Source organism: Orcinus orca, chromosome X, assembly GCF_937001465.1.
Source record: "Orcinus orca chromosome X, mOrcOrc1.1, whole genome shotgun sequence".
NCBI lineage: Eukaryota > Metazoa > Chordata > Mammalia > Artiodactyla > Delphinidae > Orcinus > Orcinus orca.
In genome coordinates this window covers 47,870,976-47,890,850 of record NC_064580.1, presented here as the reverse complement: position 1 = coordinate 47,890,850, position 19,875 = coordinate 47,870,976, and the positions used below count along the sequence as shown (strand labels likewise).

At 37.1% G+C, this 19,875-nt stretch overlaps 1 protein-coding gene across 15 annotated transcripts in view; it reads left to right on the top strand.

The window, feature by feature from the left end:
- The window catches only part of FAM120C (family with sequence similarity 120C), a 330,565-nt gene that overhangs the window by 51,844 nt on the left and 258,846 nt on the right, over window positions 1-19,875 (top strand). For 3 of the 15 annotated variants that reach the window (XR_007474744.1, XR_007474743.1, XR_007474741.1), the window contains exon 10: window positions 10,609-15,992. The exons of 8 other annotated variants lie outside the window; for them this stretch is intronic. Coding sequence is in view for 1 of the 7 variants with exons in the window: in XM_033414814.2 (XP_033270705.1) it covers window positions 10,609-10,619 (11 nt within the window). In the remaining 6 variants the exon portion in view is untranslated. Of the gene's footprint in view, window positions 1-10,608; window positions 19,194-19,875 lie in introns of those variants that run through there. 4 more of the 15 variants (XR_007474745.1, XR_007474742.1, XR_007474740.1 and 1 more) reach the window with 3 other exon arrangements.

Here is a 19,875-nt window from a genome sequence, read left to right as displayed (position 1 = left end):
CCACGGCATGTGGGATCTTCCTGGACCGAGGCACGAACCCGTGTCCCCTGCATCAGCAGGCGGACTCTCAACCACTGCGCCACCAGGGAAGCCCCTATTTGTAGACTTTTTGATGATGGCCCTTCCGACTGATATGAGGTGATACCTCATTGCAGTTTTGATTTGCATTTCTCTAATAATTAGGGATGCTGAGCATGTTTTCATGTGCCTTTTGGCCATCTGTATGTCTTCCTGGAGAAATGTATATTTAGATCTTCTGCCCATTTTTTGATTGGGTTGTTTGTTTTTTCAATATTGAATTGTATGACCTGTTTGTATATTTTGGAAATTAAGCCCATGTCAGTCTAAAGACAGAAAAATTATTGAAAGCAGCCAGAGAGAAATGATGCTTTACATATAGGGGAAAATAATACATATAAAGGCTGATCTTTCATCACTAGCCATGGAGTTCCTTCTGCCACAACATTTTCAAGGGCCAAAAAAAAATTGTCAAGGGCCAAGATGGTGGAGTAGGAAGACCCTGAGCTCACCTCCTCCCATGGGCACAACAAAATTGAAACTATTATGGAGGATCTATCCATGATAATGACCTGAAGACTAGAAGAAAGGATATTCTACAGCTGAAGGTATAAATAGGGAACCACGATGAGACAGGTAGGAGGGGTGGAGTTGCAGTGTATTCAAGACCCATCCCTGGGTGGATGAGCAACAAATGGAAGGATAATTACAATTGTAGAGGTTCTCCCCAAAGAGCAACAGGTCTGAGCCCCACGTTGGGCTCCCCAACCTTGGGTACTGACCAGAAAGATAAGACTCCAGAACATTTGGCTTTGAAGGCCGGTGGAACTTACTTTTGGGAGAGCCAGAGGACTGTGAAAAATAGAGGCTCCACTTTTAAAGGGTATGTACAAAATCTCACACACTCCAAGACCCAGGACAGAAGCAGTAATTTGAAAGGAGCCTGGGTCAAACCAAGAGCTGATTTGCAGAGCCTCTCAGAGAGACAGGAGGCAATTGAAACTCATCATGGGGACATCAAGCTGCCAGCAGCCATTTCTTGGAGCTCATCCTATCACAGGTATATTGGTGCTGGTAAGCGCCATGTTGGAACCTTCCCTTTAATTTATTACTTGCCTGGACCTGGCCCCACCCACCAGCCAATCAGCACCAGTCCTGGGACATTCCAGGCCAGACAGCTAGCTGGGCAGTTACATGGACCCACCCACCAGTAGGCTGGCTGTTGTACTGAGCTCCCAGCCACACCAGGACCCAGCCCCATCCACCTGCAGGCCAACATCAACTCCAACACACTGGGACCTGGTTCCACCCACAAGTGGGCCGGCACTAGCCCCAGGACCCGGCCTCATCTGCTAGTGGGTGAACACCAGGCCCTGGACCCTCTGGATCCCAGCCCCACCCATTAGCCTTCCAACACTAGCTCCAGAACTAGAGACAAAGAAGGACATTACATAATGATCAAAGGGTCAATCCAAGAAGATATAAAAATTATAAATATGTATGCAGCCAACATAGGAGCAACTAAATACACAAGGCAAATGCTAACAGCCATAAAGGGAGAAATTGACAGTAACACAGTAATGTTAGGGGACTTTAACACCCCACTTACATCAATGGACAGATCATCCAGATAGAAAATCAATGAAACACTGGCCTTAAATGACACATTAGTCCAAATGGACTTAGTAGGTATATAGAAGTTTCATCCAAAAGTAGCAGAATACACATTCTTTTCAAGTGCACATGGAAAATTCTACAGGATAGATCACACGCTGGGCCACAAAACAAGTCATAGTAGATTTAAGAAGACTGAAGTCATATCAAGCATCGTTTCCAACCACAAAAATATGAAACTAGAAGTCAACTACAAGGAAAAAAACCTGCAAAAAACCCCAAACACATGGAAGCTAAACAATATGCTACTAAACAACCAATGAGTCACTGAAGAATTCAAGAGGAAATCAAATAAAACTAGGAGACAAATGCAAATAGAAACACAATGATCCAGAATCTATGGTGGGATGCAGCAAAAGCAGTTCTAAGAGGGAAATTTATAGTGATGCAAGCTAACCTCAAGAAACAAGAAAAATCTCAATCAACGTCACCTTATGCCTAAAGAAAGTAGAAAAAGAAGAGAAAAAATCCCAAAGGTAATAGAAGGAAAGAAATAATATAGATCAGAACAGAAATAAATGCCATGGAGACTAAAAAAAAAAATAGAAAAGATCAATGAACTTATGACCTTATTCTTTGAAATGATAAAATTGGTAAATCTTTAGCCAGACTCATCAAGAAAAAAAGAGAAGGCCCAAATCAATAAAATCAGAAATGAAAAAGGAGAGGTTACAGCCAACACCACAGAAATGCAAAAGATCATAAGAGATACCTATGGACAATTATGCACCAATAAAATGGACAGCCTATACCAGGGGGGAAGGCTGGCAGGGGAGGGTTAGATTGGGAGTTTGGGATTGACATGTACACACTGCTATATTTAAAATGTATAACCAACAAGGACCTACTGTATAGCACAGGGAACCCTGCTCAATACTCTGTAATAACCTAAATGGGAAAAGAATTTGAAAAAGAAAATAGATACATGTATATGTATAACTGAATCACTTTGCTGTACACCGGAAACTAACACAACATTGTTAATCAACTACACTCCAATATACAATAAATTTTTTAATAAATAAATAAAATGGACAACCTAGAAGAAGTGTATAAATTCCTAGACATGTACAATCTCTCAAGACTGAATCAGGAAGAAATAGAAGATATGAACAGGCCAATTAGCAGTAATAAAATTGAATCAGTAATCAATAACTCCCAATAAACAATCACATCAAAAAGATTAAAATACCTGGGGCTAAATCTAATCAAGGTGGTAAAACACCTGTACTCAGAAAATTATAAGACTTTGATGAAAGAGATTGAAGATGACACAAACAGATAGAAAGATATACAATGCTCATGGAATGGAAGAATTAATAGAATTAATATTGTCAAAAAGATCATACTACCCGAGGTAACCTAAATATTCAATGCAATCACTATCAAAATACCAATGACATTTTCCACAGAATTAGAACAAACTATTCTAAAATTTATATGGAAACACAGAAGACCCCAAGTAGCCAAAACAATCTTAAAAAAGAACATGGAGAACAGTATGGAGATTTTTCCTTAATAAACTAAAAGTAGAACTACCATATGATCCAGCAATCCCACTCCTGGGCATATACCTGGAAAAGATGAAAACTCTAATTCAAAAAGATACATGCAGCCCAATGGTCGTAGCAACACTATTTACAATAGCCAAGACATGGAAGCAACCTAAATGTCCATCAACACAGGAATGTATAAAGAAGATATGGTATATATATACATATATATATGTATACACACACATAGTGTGGAATATTACTCAGCCATAAAAAAGGATGAAATAATGCCATTTGCAGCAATATAGATGGACCTAGAGATAAGTGAAGTAAATCAGACAGAGAAAGACAAATATGTGATACTGCTTATACGTGGAATCTTAAAAAATGGCACAAATGAACTTATTTACAAAACAGAAACAGACTCACAGACTTTGAAAAACTTATGGTTACCAAAGGGGAAAGGTTGGGTGGGAGGGATAAATTAGGTTGTTGGGATTAACATATACACAGTACTGTATATAAAACAGATAATCAACAAGGATCTACTGTGTAGCACAGGGAACTCTACTCAGTACTCTAATAACCTATATGGGAAAAGAATCTGAAAAAGAACATATTTTTATATATATTATGTATGTTATATATAGTTATATATTATACAGTATATTATATACAGTATATTATAATAGTTATATATATATAATGTATATATGTATAAACATGAATCACTTTGCTGTACATCTGAAACTAACACAACATTGTAAAATTTTTTAAAAAGAAGAACAAAACAGGAGGCATCACAATCCCTAATTTCAAACTATACTATAAAGCTTCAATAATCAAAATAGTATGATACTGGCACAGAAAACAGATATGTGGATTAATGGAACCAAATGGAGAGCCCATAAATGAGCCCATAGTTATATCAGCAATTTATCTATGAGAAAGGAGACAAGAATATTCAATGAGGAAGAAGACAGCCTCTTCAATAAATGGTGTTGAGAAAACTAGATAGCTACATGGCAGTGGATTAAAGAGTTAAATGTAATACCTGAAACCATAAAACTCCTAGAAGAAAACCTAGGCCCTACGCTCTTTGACATCAGTCTTAGCAATATTTTTTGGCATATGTCTCCTCATGCAAGGAAAGCTAAAGCAAAAATAAACAAATGGGACTACATCAAACCAAAAACTCTGTGCACAGCATATAAAACTATCAACAAAACAAAAAGGCTGTCTACTGAATTGAGAAAGATATTTGCAAATGATATATCCAACGATGGGTTAATATCCAAAATATACAAAGAATGCATACAACTCCACATCAAAAGAACAAACAACCCAATTAAATCACGGGCATAGGCTCTGAATAGACATTTTTCTAAAGAAGACATACAGATGCCATCTTTTCACAGGCATGTGAAAAAATGCTCAACTTCTCTAATCATCAGGGAAATACAAATCAAAACCACAATGAGATATCACCTCACACCTTTCAGAATGGCTATTATCAAAAAGACAACAAATAACAAATATTGGCAAGGGTGTGGAGGAAAGGGAACCCTTTCTAAAAATTTAATTTAATTTTTATTTTATATTGGGGTATAGTTGATTTAAAATGTTGTGTTAGTTTCATGTGTACAGCAGAGTGGTTCAGTTATACATATACTTATCTCCATTCTTTTTCAGATTCTTTTCCCATATAGGTTATTACAGAATATTGAGTAGAGTTCCCTGTGCTATTCAATAGGTCCCTGTTGATTGTCAATTTTATATATAGTAGTGTGTATATTTTAATCCCAACCTCCTAGTTTATTCCTCTCCCACAACCCTTCCCTTTCTGCTTTGTTAACCATAAGTTTGTTTTCAAAGTCTGTGAGTCTGTTTGTCTGTTTCTGTTTTGTAAATCAGTTCATTTGTGTCATCCTTGTTTTTTTTTTTCTTGGCCACACTGCACAGCTTGTGGGATCTTAGTTGCCTGACCAGGGAATGAACCTGGGCCCCAGCAGTGAAAGCACTGAGTCCTAACCACTGGACCACCAGGGAATTCCCTTGTGTCATCTTTTTAAATTCCACATATAAGTGATATCATATGATATTTGTCTTTCTCTGACTCACTTCACTTACTATGATAATCTGTAGGTCCATCCATGTTGCTGCAAATGGCATTATTTCATTCTTCTTTATGGCTGAGTAATATTTTGTTGCATATATGTACCACATCTTTATACATTCCTCTGTTGATGGACATTTAGGTTGCTTCCATGTCTTGGCTATTGTAAATAATGCTGCAGTGAACATTGGGTTGCCTGTATCTTTTTGAATTATGGTTTTCTCCAGATATATGCCCAGGAGTGGGGTTGCTGGATCATATGGTAGTTCTATTTTTAGTTTTTAAAGGAACCTCCGTACTGTTCTCCATAATAGTTGTACCAATTTACATTCCAACCAATAGTGTAGGAAGATTGGAGGAAAGGGAACCCTTGTTGGTGAGAATGTAAATTGGTACAGCCACTATGGAAAACAGTGTAGAGATTCCTCCAAAAAAATAAAAATAGAACCACCATATGATCCAGCAATTCCATATCTGAGTATTTATCTGAAGAAAACAAAAACATTAATTTGAAAAGATATATGCACCCCTATGTTCATTGCAGCACTTTTTACAATAGCAAAGATATGGAAGCAACCTAAGCTTTCATCGACAGATGAGTGGATAAAGAAGAAATGGTATATATATGCAGTAGAATATTTTTTTATCATAAAATAGGAATTAAATCTTGCCACTTGCGACAACATGGGTGAACCTAGAAGGTATTATGCTAAGTGAAATAAGTCAGGCAGAGAAAGACAAATACTGTATGATTTCAGTTATATGTGGAATCTAAAAAATAAGTGATTGAATATAACAAACTAGAAACAGACTCACAGATATAGAGAACAAGCAGGTGGTTGCCAGAGGGAGGGGTATGGGGAGATGAGTGAAATAGGTGAGGGAAATTAAGAGGTACAAACTTCCAGTTATAAAATAAATAAGTCATGGGAACATAGTATATAGCATATGGAATATAGTCAATAATATTGGAATAACTTTGTATTGTGATAGATGGTAACTAGACTTATTGGAGTGATCATTTTGTAATATATAAAAATATCAACACTATGTTGTACAACTGAAACTAATATAATATTTTAAGTCACTTTTACTTCAATAAAAAATGAAATACAATTAATTTCTGTATGTTTATTTTGTATCCTGTAGTCTTCAGCTCACATTATTTCTAGGAGTTTTGCTGTAGATTTCTTGTGATTTTCTACATGGACTATATGTCATCTGCAGTTAGGGTCAGTTTTATTTCTTCCTTTCTGATCTGTATGCCTTCTATTTCATTTTCTTGCCTTCCTACACTGGCTAGAACTTCCAGTAATATGTTGAAGAGCAGTGGTAAGGGCAGACATCCTAGCCCTGTTTCTGATTTTAAGAGAAAAACATACAGTCTTAAACCATTAAGTACAATGTTAGTAGGAGGTTTTTTTGTAGATGTTCTTTATCAAGTTGAAGAAATTCCCTTCTATTCCTAGTTTCCAGAGAGTTATTTTTTTAATATTTATTTATTTACGTATTTGGCTGCACTGGGTCTTAGTTGCAGCATGTGGGATCTTCATTGTGGTATGCAGGATCTTTAGTTGAGATAAGGGATCTTTTAGTTGCGGCATGTGAACTCTTAGTTGCAGCATGTGGGATCTAGTTCCCTGATCAGGGATTGAATCCAGGCCCCCTGCATTGGGAGCACGGAGCCTTAGCCACTGGACCACCAGGGAAGTTCCCAGAGAGTTTTTTTTTAAATCATGAGCAATTGTCAAATTTTATCAAATGTTTTTTTGCATCCACTGAGATGATTATATTATTTTTCTTCTTTAGCCTGTTTGTATGGTGGATTACATTGATTTTTCAAGTATTGAACAAGCCTTGCAACCGTGGAATAAACCCTACTTGGCCACGGTGTATAATTCATTTTATATATTGCTGAATTCTATTGACTAATATTTTGTTAAGAATTTGTACATCTATATTGATGAGGAATATCAGTCTGAAGTACTTTTATGTACTGTCTTTATCTGGCTTTTGCATCAGCATAATACTGGCTTTATAAAAATAGTTCAGAAGCGTTCACTCCTATTTTCTAAAAGGATTGTCTACACAATCCTTGATTGTGACAATTGTGACAACTGATGTTAATTTTTTGTTAAACATTTAGTAGAATTCTCCAGTGAAACCAGTTGAGCCAGGTTTTGTGTGTGTCTGTGTGTGTGTGTGTGAAGTTTTAAATTAAATTTCATAAAAATTTATAGGGCTAATCAAATTATCTACTTGATATTAGGTGTGTTCTGGTAGCTTGCATTTTTTGAGAAATTGGTCTATTTTGCGTAAGTTGTCAAATTTATGTGTGCAGAGTTGTTTACAGTATTCCCATACAGTTCTTTTGATATCTGCAGGTTTCGTGGTGATATCCTGTCTCATTCTTGATATTAGCAATTTGTGTCTTCTGTCTCTTTTTCTTTGCAGTCTTGCTATAATATTGTCAATTTTATTGTTCTTTTCAAAGAACCGGGTTTTTGTTTCATTGATTTTTTTTCTCTATTGTTTTTCTGTTTTCAATTTCATTGATTTCTGATTTTATCCTTATTATTTCTTTCCTTGGTTTGCTGAAGGTTTGGCTTTCTGCTCCTCTTCTTGTTAGATGATCAATTAAAGACTTTTCCTCTTTTCTAAATGTGAGCATTTTGTGCTATAAATTTCCCTCTCAGCAGTTATTTAGTTCCATCTCACAAATTTTAATATTCTGTATTTTTATTTTCATTTAGTTCCATTATTTCTTTCTTTTCCTTGTGACTTCCTCTTTGACCCATTAATTATATACAAGTGTTTTGTTATTTTCCAAGTATTTGTAGATTTTTCTGTTATCTTTCTGTTAATTTCTTGTTTGATTCCATAGTGGCCTGAGAATATACTTTGTATGATTTCAATTCTTTAAAATTTATTGGAGTTTGTTTTATGGCCCAGGATATGATCTATCGTGGCATATGTTCTGTGGGCATGTGAAAAGAACATGTATTATACTCTTGTTGTATATTCTGTAAGAGTCAATTAGATTCTGTTCATTGATGGTGTTGAGTTCTGTATTCTTGCTGATTTTCTGTATAGTTGATCTACCCATTATTGAGAGGTGGGTTGAAGTCTCTAATTATAATTGTGGATGTGTCTATTTCTCATTTCATTTCTGTCAGTTGTTGCATCATGTATTTTGTGGCTCTGTTATTTGGTGACACACATTTAGGATTGCTATGTCTCCTTGGTGGATTGACCCTTTTAGCATTTTGTAATGTCCCTCTCTGTCCCTGGCAGTTTTTTTGCTCTGAAGTGTACTTAATGTGGTATTAATATAGCCTTTCCTTCTGTCTTTTGATTAATGTTCTCATGGTATATTATTTTCCATTCTTTTCCTTTCAACCTACCAATATCATTTATATTTGAAGTGAATGTTTTGTAGACAGCATATATTTGGGTCATTTTTTAAATTTTATTTATTTATTTATTTTTGTCTGTGTTGGGTCTTCGTTTCTGTGCGAGGGCTTTCTCTAGTTGAGGCAAGCGGGGGCCACTCTTCATCGCGGTGCGCAGGCCTCTCACTATCACAGCCTCTCTTGTTGCGGAACACAGGCTCCAGACGCGCAGGCTCAGTAGTTGTGGCTCACGGGCCTAGTTGCTCCGCGGCATGTGGGATCTTCCCAGACCAGGGCTCAAACCCGTGTCCCCTGCATTGGCAGGCAGATTCTCAACCACTGCGCCACCAGGGAAGCCCTGGGTCATGTTTTTTTATCCAGTCTGTCAATCTCTGTATTTAATTGGTGTTGTTAGACCACTTACATTTAATGTAATTACTGACATGTTAGGACTTAAGTCTGTCATTTTATTTTTGCTTCTGTTTGTTTTCTCTGGTTTTCATATCTCTGTTTTCTTATTCTTCCCTTCTATGGATTACATGAACTTATTTTAGAATTCCATTTTTATTTATCTATATGTTTTTGGTATATCTCTTTGTATAGCTATTTCAGTATATTTACTAGGTATTACATTGTATATACATAACTTATTGCAGTCTACTGGTGTTGACATTTTACCAGTTCAAGTGAAGTGAACCTGACCTCTGTTGCATCTCTTTACCTTCCTCCATTAATAATTGTCTTAAATATTTTCTCTACAGACATTCAGAGCCACATTAAACAGTATTATGGTTTTTGCTTACCATGAAGTGTAATTTAGAAAACTCAAGAGAAGAAGGAAAATCTATTGTATTTATCCATATTTTTGTTCTTTCCATTGTTTTTTCTTCCTTTCTGATATTCCAAGATTCCTTCTTTTATCATTTCTTTTCTGTGTAGAGAAGTACCTTTAGTCATTTTCTTAGGGTAGGTCTGCTTTTAAAAAAGTTTTTTCTTCATCTGGAATGTCTTTATTTCCCCTTTATTCCTGGAGGATATTTTTGTTTTATATAGAATGAGTTTGGAGACGTTCCTTGCTCTTCAATTTCTTGGAATCATTTGAGAAGGATAGTTGTTAGCTCTCCTTTAAATTTTTGGTGCAATTCACTATCAAGTTGTCTAGTCCTGGACTTCTGTTTGTTGGGAATTATTTTTACTACTGATTCAACAGAAATTAATTGTATACAGGTTTGACACAATTTCTATCTAATGCCAGCAGGATTCTGTGTGTATGTAGACAAGATTATTCTAATATTTATATGGAAAAACAAAGGAACCAGAATAGCTAAAACATTTTTAAGAAGGAATAATAAATTGGAAGCAGTCACTCTACCTGATTACAAGACTTATTATGTCGCTGCCGTAATTAAGAATGTGTGGTACTGGCAGTGATATATAGACATATAGACAAATGGAACAGAATAGGGAACCCAGAAATAGCCTCACACAAGTACAGCCAACTGATTTTTGACAAAGCCACAGAAGCACTTTGGTGGAAGAAAGGTTGTCTTTTTAACAAGTGGTACTGGATCAATTGGAAATCCATAGGTGAACAAGTACTACATATCTAGACTAGTATCTGAAATACTCTGAAAGCAAGTATCTGAAAGAACTCAAAACTAAACAATATGTATACCTATAGCTGATTCACTTTGCTATACAGCAGAAACTAAGACAACATTGTAAAGCAATTATATTCCAATAAAGATGTTAAAAAAAAACCACCATTTAACTAGTCTGATGACACTTATTTGTACAAAATAATTATGAACTTTGACTTAATGCTCATTTAAAAATAATAAAGTCTTTGGAGCCTTAGATTATCTATATATGTATCTATATCTGTATTTATCTATTCTCCTTAATGTCATTTCAGATATAATATAAGCTTCTACTCAAGAATAATAAAGAGGAAATTCACTTAAAAAAAACTGAACAGGGCTTCCCTGGTGGCGCAGTGGTTGAGAGTCCGCCTGCCGATGCAGGGGACACGGATTCGTGTCCCACTCTGGGAGGATCCCACATGCCGCGGAGCGGCTGGGCCCATGAGCCATGGCTGCTGAGCCTGCGCGTCCGGAGCCTGTGCTCTGCAACGGGAGAGGCCACAACAGTGAGAGGCCCGCGTGCCACAAAAAAAACAACAACAACAAAAAAAAACTGAACAATATAAAAATAATCCAATTAGAAAATCAGCAAAAGACATGCACAAACATTTCACTGAAGAAGATATACATATGGAATATAAAGACATGAAAAGATGTTCAACATCATTAGCCATTAGAAAAATGCAAATTAAAACCACAATGAAGTGTCACGACATACCTATCAGAATGGCTAAAATGAATAATGGTGATAATACAGCAGGCTGGATTGGATGTGGAAAAGCTGGATCACTCATAATTTGCTGGTGGGAATGTAACATGGTACCGCCACTCTGGAAAATAATTTGGCAGTTACTTAAAACTAAAAATAAGTGTGTAGCACTCACACTTTTGGGCATTTATCCCAGAGAATGAAGACTTATTTTCATGCAGGAACTTACACACAAATATTCATACCACCTTTATTCGTAATAGCCCCATACTGGACACAACCTAGATATCATGGAATATTACTCAGCAAAAAAGGAATGAGCTATTGATATATGCATCAACATGGATAGCTCTCAAGGGCATTATGCTGAGTGAAAATGCCAATCTCAAAAGGTTGGATACTGATTCAATTTATGTAACATTCTCAAATTGACAAAATTGTACAGATAGAGAACAGATTGGTAGTTGCCAGGGATTAAGGATGGTGCTGGAGGGCACTGGGTGTGACCATAAAAGGGGTAGCACAGGGGAGAACTTTGTGGTGATGGAATAGTTCTGTATCTTGATTGTGGTGGTAGTTATATGAATCTACACATGACACAGAACTATACACATAGTTGTGCCAATGTCAGTTTCCTAGCTTTGATATTGTATTATAATCATTTTATTTTATTTTTCTTTATTTTATTTGTTTTTTGGCCACACTGCGTGGAGGAATCTTAGTTCCCTGATCAGGGATCAAACCTGTGCCACCTGCAGTGGAAGTGTGGAGTCTCACCCACTGTACTGCCAGGGAAGTCCTTATAATCATTTTAGATATAACCATTGCGGGAAACTAGATAAAGGGTACACAGGACTTCTGTCTACTATCTTCACAACTCCCTGTGAATCTATAATTATTTGAAACTAAAAGGTTTTTTTAAAAAGATCATTCTAGTGGTTGTAGAGTATGGGTATGAGAGGGACTGGACAAGATGAAAGCAGGGACAACAGTCTGGAGACTCTTGCAAGGTAAAAGATGACCCTTTTGTTATTATTTGAGATCTGAACCTCAACAATATTTCTTGTGATGAAGAAAAGGGACAGATAAAAGGCATGATAAGACAGTAGAATCAGCGGGACCTTTGAAATAACCAGTGTAGAAGGTGAAGGACAGCAAGGAGTCTGGGATGACTTCCAGGTTTCTAGCTTTGGTAACTGAGTAGATACTAAAAGACTTAAATAAAAGAAGATATAGCTTAGGAGCCTGAGGTACACTAGAAGTAGACAGAAGCCATGTTTTCCTTGTCTGTTACACCTTCATAAATCTAAAAGATGTTTTCTTGAGAATTTTGTAGTATTCTTTTAAGTCTTTTGGGGTGTCCTATAGTCTGTTATGAAGCCAGGTATTCATGTGATTCTACCTTGGACTTCTTTCCTTGCCTAGCCTGGTACATCTACTTAAGAAATGACTTTCAAAATACAGTACCAAGTCCCTTATCCTTGTTTTCTCTTTCATGGTTTCAATTACCCAAGGTCAACCATGATTCAAAAATATTAAATGAAAAATTCCAGAAATAAACAATTCATAAGTTTTCTTTTCTGTTTTTTTAACATCTTTATTGGACTATAATTACTTTACAATGGTGTGTTAGCTTCTGCTGTATAACAGTGTGAATCAGCTATACATATACATACATCCCCACATCTCCTGCCTCTTGTGTCTCGCTCCCACCCTCCCTATCCCACCCCTCTAGGTGGACACAAAGCACCAAGCTGATCTCCCTGTGCTGTGTGGCTGCTTCCCACTAGCTGTCTATTTTACATTTGGTAATGTATATATGTCCATACCACTTTCTCACTTCATCCCAGCTTACCCTTCCCCCTCCCCGTGTCCTCAAGTCCATTCTCTATGTCTGTGTCTTTATTCCTGTCCTGCCCCTAGGTTCTTCAGAACCTTTTAATTATTTTTTTAGATTCCATACATAAGTGTTAGCATATGGTATTTGTTTTTCTCTTTCTGACTTACTTCACTCTGTATGACACTCTCTAGGTCCATCCACCTCACTACAAATAACTCAGTTTCGCTTCTTTTTATGGCTGAGTAATAGTCCATTGTATATATGTGACACATCTTCTTTATCCATTCAACTGTCGATGGAAACTTACGCTGCTTCCATGTCCTGGCTATTGTAAATAGAGCTGCAATAAACATTGTGGTACATGATTCTTTTTGAATTATGGTATTCTCAGGGTATATGCCCAGTAGTGGGATTGCAGGGTCATATGGTAGTTCTATTTTAAGTTTTTTAAGGGACCTCCATACTGTTCTCCATTGTGGCTGTATCAATTTACATTCCCCCCAACAGTGCAAGAGGGATCGCTTTTCTGCACACCCTCTTCAGCATTTATTGTTTGTAGATTGTTTTTCATGATGCCCATTCTGACCATTGTGAGGTGATACCTTATTGTAGTTTTCATTTGCATTTCTCTAATGATTAGTCATGTCGAGCTTCCTTTCATGTGTTTGTTGGCAATCTGTATCTCTTCTTTGGAGAAATGTCTGTTTAGGTCTTCTGCCCATTTTTGGATTGGGTTGTTTGCTTTTTGGATATTGAGCTGCATGAGTTGCTTGTATATTTTGGAGACTAATCATTTGTCAGTTGCTTTCTTTGAAAATATTTTCTCCCATTTTGAGGGTTATCTTTCATCTTGTTTATGTTTTCCTTTGTTGTGCAAAAGCTTTTAAGTTTCATTAGGTCCCATTTGTTTTTTTGTTATTATTTCCATTTCGCTAGGAGGTGGGTCAAAAAGGATCTTGCTCTGATTTATGTCATAGAGTGTTCTGCCTATGTTTTCCTCAGAGAGTTTTATAATGCCTGGTCTTACATGTAGGTCTCTAATCCATTCTGAGTTTATTTATGTGTATGGTGTTAGGGACTGTTCTAATTTCGTTCTTTTCTGTGTAGCTGTCCAGTTTTCCCAGCACCACTTATTGAAGTGGCTGTCTTTTCTCCATTCTATATTCTTGCCTCCTTTATCAAAGATAAGGTGACCGTATATGCATGGGTTTATCTCTGGGCTTTCTATCCTGTTCCACTGATCTATATTTCAATTTTTGTGCTAGTACCATACTGTCTTGATTACTGTAGCTTTGTAATATAGTCTGAAGTCTGGGAGCCTGATTCCTCCAGCTCTGTTTTTCTTTCTCAAGATTGCTTTGGCTATTCAGGGTATTTTTGTTTCTGTACAATTTGTGAAATTTTTTGTTCTAGTTCTGTGAAAACTGGCAGTGGTAATTTGGTAGGGATTGCATTGAATCTGTAGATTGCTTTAGGTAGTAGAGTCATTTTCTCAATGTTGATTTTTCCAATCCAAGAACATGGTATATCTCTCCATCTATTTGTATCATCTTTAATTTCTTTCATCAGTGTCTTATAATTTTCTGCATACAGGTCTTTTGTCTCCTTAGGTAGGTTTATTCCTAGATATTTTATTCTTTTTGTTGCAGTGGTAAATAGGAGTGTTCTCTTAATTTCACTTTCAGATTTTTCATCATTACCGTATAGGAATGCAAGGGATTTCTGCATTAATTTTGTATCCTGCTACTTTCCCAAATTCATTGATTAGCTCTACTAGTTTTCCGGTAGCATCTTTAGGATTCTTTATGTATAGTACCGTGTCATCTGCAAACAGTGGCAGTTTTACTTCTTCTTTTTGATTTGGATTCCTTTTATTTCTTTTTCTTCTCTGATGGCTGTGGCTAAAACTTCCAAAACTATGTTGAATAATAGTGGTGAGAGTGGGCAACCTTGTCTTGTTCCTGATCTTATAGGAAATGGTTTCAGTTTTTTGCCATTGAGAATGATGTTGGCTTTGGGTTTGTCATATATGGCCTTGATTATGTTGAGCTAAGTTCCCTCTATGCCTACTTTCTGGAGGGTTTTTTTTATCATAAATGGGTGTTGAATTCTGTCAAAAGCTTTTTCTGCATCTACTGAGATGATCATATGGTTTTTCTCCCTCAGTTTGTTAATATGGTTTATCAAATTGATTCATTTGCATATATTGAAGAATCCATGCATTCCTGGGGTAAACCCCACTTGATCGTGTTGTATGATCCTTTTAATCTGCTGTTGGCCTCTGCTAATATTTTGTTGAGGAATTTTGCATCTATGTTCATCAGTGGTACTGGCCTGTAGTTTTCTTTCTTTGTGGCATCTTTGTCTGGTTTTGGTATCAGGTTGGTGGTGGCCTCCTAGACTGAGTTTGGGAGTGTTCCTCCCTCTGCTATATTTTGGAAGAGTTTGAGAAGGAGGGGTGTTAGCTCTTCTCTAAACATTTGATAGAATTCGCCTGTGAAGCCATCTGGTTCTGGGCTTTTGTTTGTTGGAGGATTTTTAATCACAGTTTCAGTTTCAGTGCTTGTGATTGGTCTGTTTCTATTTTCTATTTCTTCGTAGTTCAGTCTCGGAAGGTAGTGCTTTTCTAATAATTTGTCCATTTCTTCCCGGTTGTCCATTTTATTGGCATATAGTTGCTTGTAGTAATCTCTCTTGATCCTTTGTATTTCTGCAGTGTCAGTTGTTACTTCCCCTTTTTCCTTTCCCATTCTATTGATTTGAGTCTTCTCCACTTTTTTCTTGTTGAGTCTGGCTAATGGTTTATCAACTTTGTATATCTTCTCAAAGAACCAGCTTTTAGTTTATTGATCTTTGCTCTCGTTTCCTTCATTTCTTTTTCATTTATTTCTTATCTGATCTTTATGATTTCTTTGCTTCTGCTACCTTTTGGGGTTTTTTTGTTCTTCTTTCTCTAATTGCTTTAGGTTTAAGGTTAGGTTGTAATAACCTTAGGTTCCTTGTTTCTTGAGGTAAGATTGTATTGCTATAATCTTCCCTCTTAGAACTGCTTTTGCTGCATCCCATGGGTTTTGGGTCGTTGTGTTTTCATTGTCATTTGTTTCTGCGTACTTTTTGATTTCCTCTTTGATTTCTTCAGTGATCTCTTGCTTATTTAGTAGTGTATTGTTTAGCCTCCATGTGTTTGTATTTTTTACAGATTTTTTTCCCATAATTGATATCTAGTCTCATAGCCTTGTGGTCAGAAAAGATACTTTATTTCAATATTCTTAAATTTACCAAAGCTTGATTTGTCTCCCAAGGTATTGCCTATCCTGGAGAATGTTCCATGAGCACTTGAGAAGAAAGTCTAATCTGTTGTTTTTGGATGGAATGTCCTATAAATATCAATTAAGTCTGTCTTGTTTAATGTATCATTTAAAGCTTGTGTTTCCTTATTTATTTTCATTTTGGATCATCTGTCCATTGCTGAAAGTGGGGTGTTAAAGTCCTCTACTATGATTGTGTTACTGTCAACATCCCCTTTATGGCTGTTAGCATTTGCCTTATGTTTTGCGGTGCTCCTATGTTGGGTGAATAAATATTTACAATTGTTATATCTTCTTCTTGGATTGATCCCTTGATCATTATGTAGTGTCCTTCTTTGTCTCTTGTAATTAGTCTTTATTTTAAAGTCTATTTTGTCTGATATGAGAATTGCTACTCTAGCTTTCTTTGATTTCCATTTGCATGGAATATCTTCTTCCATCCCCTCACTTTCAGTCTGTATATGTCCCTAGGCCTGAAGTGGGTCTCTTGTAGACAGCATATATATGGGTCTTGTTTTTGTATCCATTCAGCCAGTCTTTGTGTTTTGGTTACAGCATTTAATCCATTTATATTTAAGATAGTTATCAATATGTATGTTCCTATTACCATTTTCTTAATTGTTTTGGGTTTGTTATTGTAAGTCTTTTCCTTCTGTTGTGTTTGCTGCCTAGAGAAGTTCCTTTAGCATTTGATGGAGAGCTGGTTTGGTGGTGCTGAATTCTCTTAACTTTTGCTTATCTGTAAAGGTTTTAATTTCTCTGTTGAATCTGAATGAGATCCTTGCTGGTTAGAGTAATCTTGGTTGTGGGTTTTTCCCTTTCATCACTTTAAATATGTCCTGCCACCCTCCCTTCTGTCTTGCAGTCTCTCCTGAAAGATCAGCTGTTAACCTTTTGGGGATTCCATTGTATGTTATTTGTTGTTTTTCCCATGCTACTTTTAATATTTTTTCTTTATATTTAATTTTTGATAGTTTGATTAATATGTGTCTTGGCATGTTTCTCTTTGGATTTATCCTATATGGGACTCTCTGCACTTCCTGGACTTGATTGACTATTTCTTTTCCCATATTAGGGAAGTTTTCACCTATAATCTCTTCAAATATTTTCTCAGTCCCTTTGTCTCTTCTTCTTCTGGGACCCCTATAATTCGAATGTTGGTGCGTTTAATGTTGTCCCAGAAGTGTCTGAGACTGTCCTCAATTCTTTTCATTCTTTTTTTTTTTATTCTGCTCTGCGGTAGTTATTTCCACTATTTAATCTTCCAGGTCACTTATCCTTTCCTCTGCCTCAGTTATTCTGCTATTGATTCCTTCTAGAGAATTTTTAATTCATTTTTTTGTGTTGTTCATCATGGTTTGTTTGCTCTTTAGTTCTCCTAGCTCCTTGTTAAACGTTTCTTCTATTTTCTCCATTCTATTTCCAAGATTTTGGATCATTTTTACTATCATTACTCTGAATTCTTTTTCAGGTAAACTGCCTATTTCCTCTTTATTTGTTTGGTCTGATGGGTTTTTACCTTGCTCCTTCATCTGCTGTGTTTTCTCTGATCTCATTTTGCTTAACTTACTGTGTTTGGGATCTCCTTTTCGCAGCTTGCAGGTTCGTAGTTCCCATTTTTTTTGGTGGCTGCCCCCAGTGGCTAATGTTGGTTCAGTGGGTTGTGTAGGCTTCCTGGTGGAGGGGACTGGTGCCTGTGTTATGTTGGCTGAAGCTGGATCTTGTCTCTCTGGTGGGCAGGACCACGTCCGGTGGTGTGTTTTGGGGTGTCTGTGAACTTATTATGATTTTAGGCAGCCTCTTTGCTAATGGATGGGTTTGTGTTCCTGTCTTGCTAGTTGTTTGGCATGGGGTGTCCAGTACTGTAACTTACTGGTCGTTGAGTGGAGCTGGGTCTTACCATTGAGATGGAGATCTCTGGCAGAGCTTTTGCTGTTTGATATTACATGGGGCTTGGAGGTCTCTGGTGAACCAATGTCCTGCACTCGGCTCTCCCACCTCAGAGGCTCAGGCCTGACACCTGGGCAGAGCACCAAGACCCTGTCAGCCACACAGCTCAGAAGAAAAGGGAGAAAAAAGAAAGCAAGAAAGAACGAAAACTAAACAAATAAAATAATGTTATTAAAATAGAAAAAATTGTTAAAAATAAAAATGTAATTAAAAAAAGAAAGAAGAGAGCAACCAAACCCAAAAACAAATCCTTCAATGCTAACAAGTGCTATAAACTATACTTAAAAAAAAAAAAAAAACGGACAGTCAGAACGCTAGGACAAGTGGCAAAAGCAAAGCTATACAGTCAAAATCACACAAAGCAGCATACACATACACACTCACAAAAAGAGAAAAAGTAAAATAAATAAATCTATCTATATATGTATACATAAAAAATAAAAAAGGAAGGGCACAACCAAATCAATAAACAAATATACCAATGATAATAAACTCTAAATACTAAACTAAGATAAATATAGAACCAGAAACAAATTACATGCGGAAAGGAAATCCCAAGTCTACAGTTGTTCCCAAAGTCTAATGCCTCAGTTTTGGGATGATTCGCTGTCTGTTCAGGTTTTCCACAGGTGCAGGGTATATCAAGCTGATTGTGGAGATTTAAACCACTGCTCCTGAGGCTGCTGGGAGAAATTTCCCTTTCTCTTCTTTGTTCACACAGCTCCTCGGGTTCACCTTTGGATTTGGCCCTGCCTCTGCGTGTAAGTCACCTGAGGTGTCTTTTGGGAAGTCTGAGGTCTTCTGCCAGTGTTCAGTAGGTGTTCTGTATGAGTTGTTCCACATATAGATGTAGTTGTGATGTATTTGTGGGGAGGAAGGTGATCTCCACGTCTTACTCCTCTGCCATCTTGAAGGCGCCCCCTGAGCTCCAAAGGATCATCTCCGAGCCTCTGAAAAGCCTCAAAGCCACTTCTGAGAAATCTGTGATGTTTCTGCCAGGGGGCAGGCAGCGTTTAGGGCCCTCCATTGAGGACCCAACTTGGAAAGAAAGTCACTGACCCTGGTTTAGATTTCACTGTGTCTGTTTGCTGTCTTACATTCGGCGCCTTTCCTGATGTCTAATTTTCCTTCTTCTCTTTCTATGTCGCTGTATAGTACCTGGAGCTATATTCAATATATTGTAATAACCTATAATGGAAAAGTATCTCAGTCCTCCTGGCTGGAATATTTATCCATCCATGTGGTCAAATATTCATTCAGACGAGGGCCATGCCCGAGGGATGGTGGAGCAACAAGACAGGAACTGGAGTCTCCAGCAGCTCGGAACCTTACTGATCTTAGAATGCTCACCTCCAGTCCTGGGCACGGTCTCCCCCTGCTTGTACCAGGCTTGGTCTTTGTGACCACTGGGATACTGCAAAAGGGATGTCAGGGTATAGTGGAGACTTCCATTTTAATCTTGCGTTCTTTATCTCGGACTATAATAGGGGCTGGGTGGGCACGCAGCCAATTCATAAATTTTAAATTGCACACTGTTTTGAGTAGTGTGATGAAATCTCGCATAATCCTGCTCCCTCCCACCCAGGATGTGAAACATTCCTCTGTTCAGCGTATGCTGCCTGTTAGTCACTTAGTAGCTGTCTGGGTTATCAAATCAACTGTCCCAGTATCTCAGTGCTTATGTTCAATTAACCCTTATTTTACTTAATAATGGCCCTGAAGTGCAAGAGTA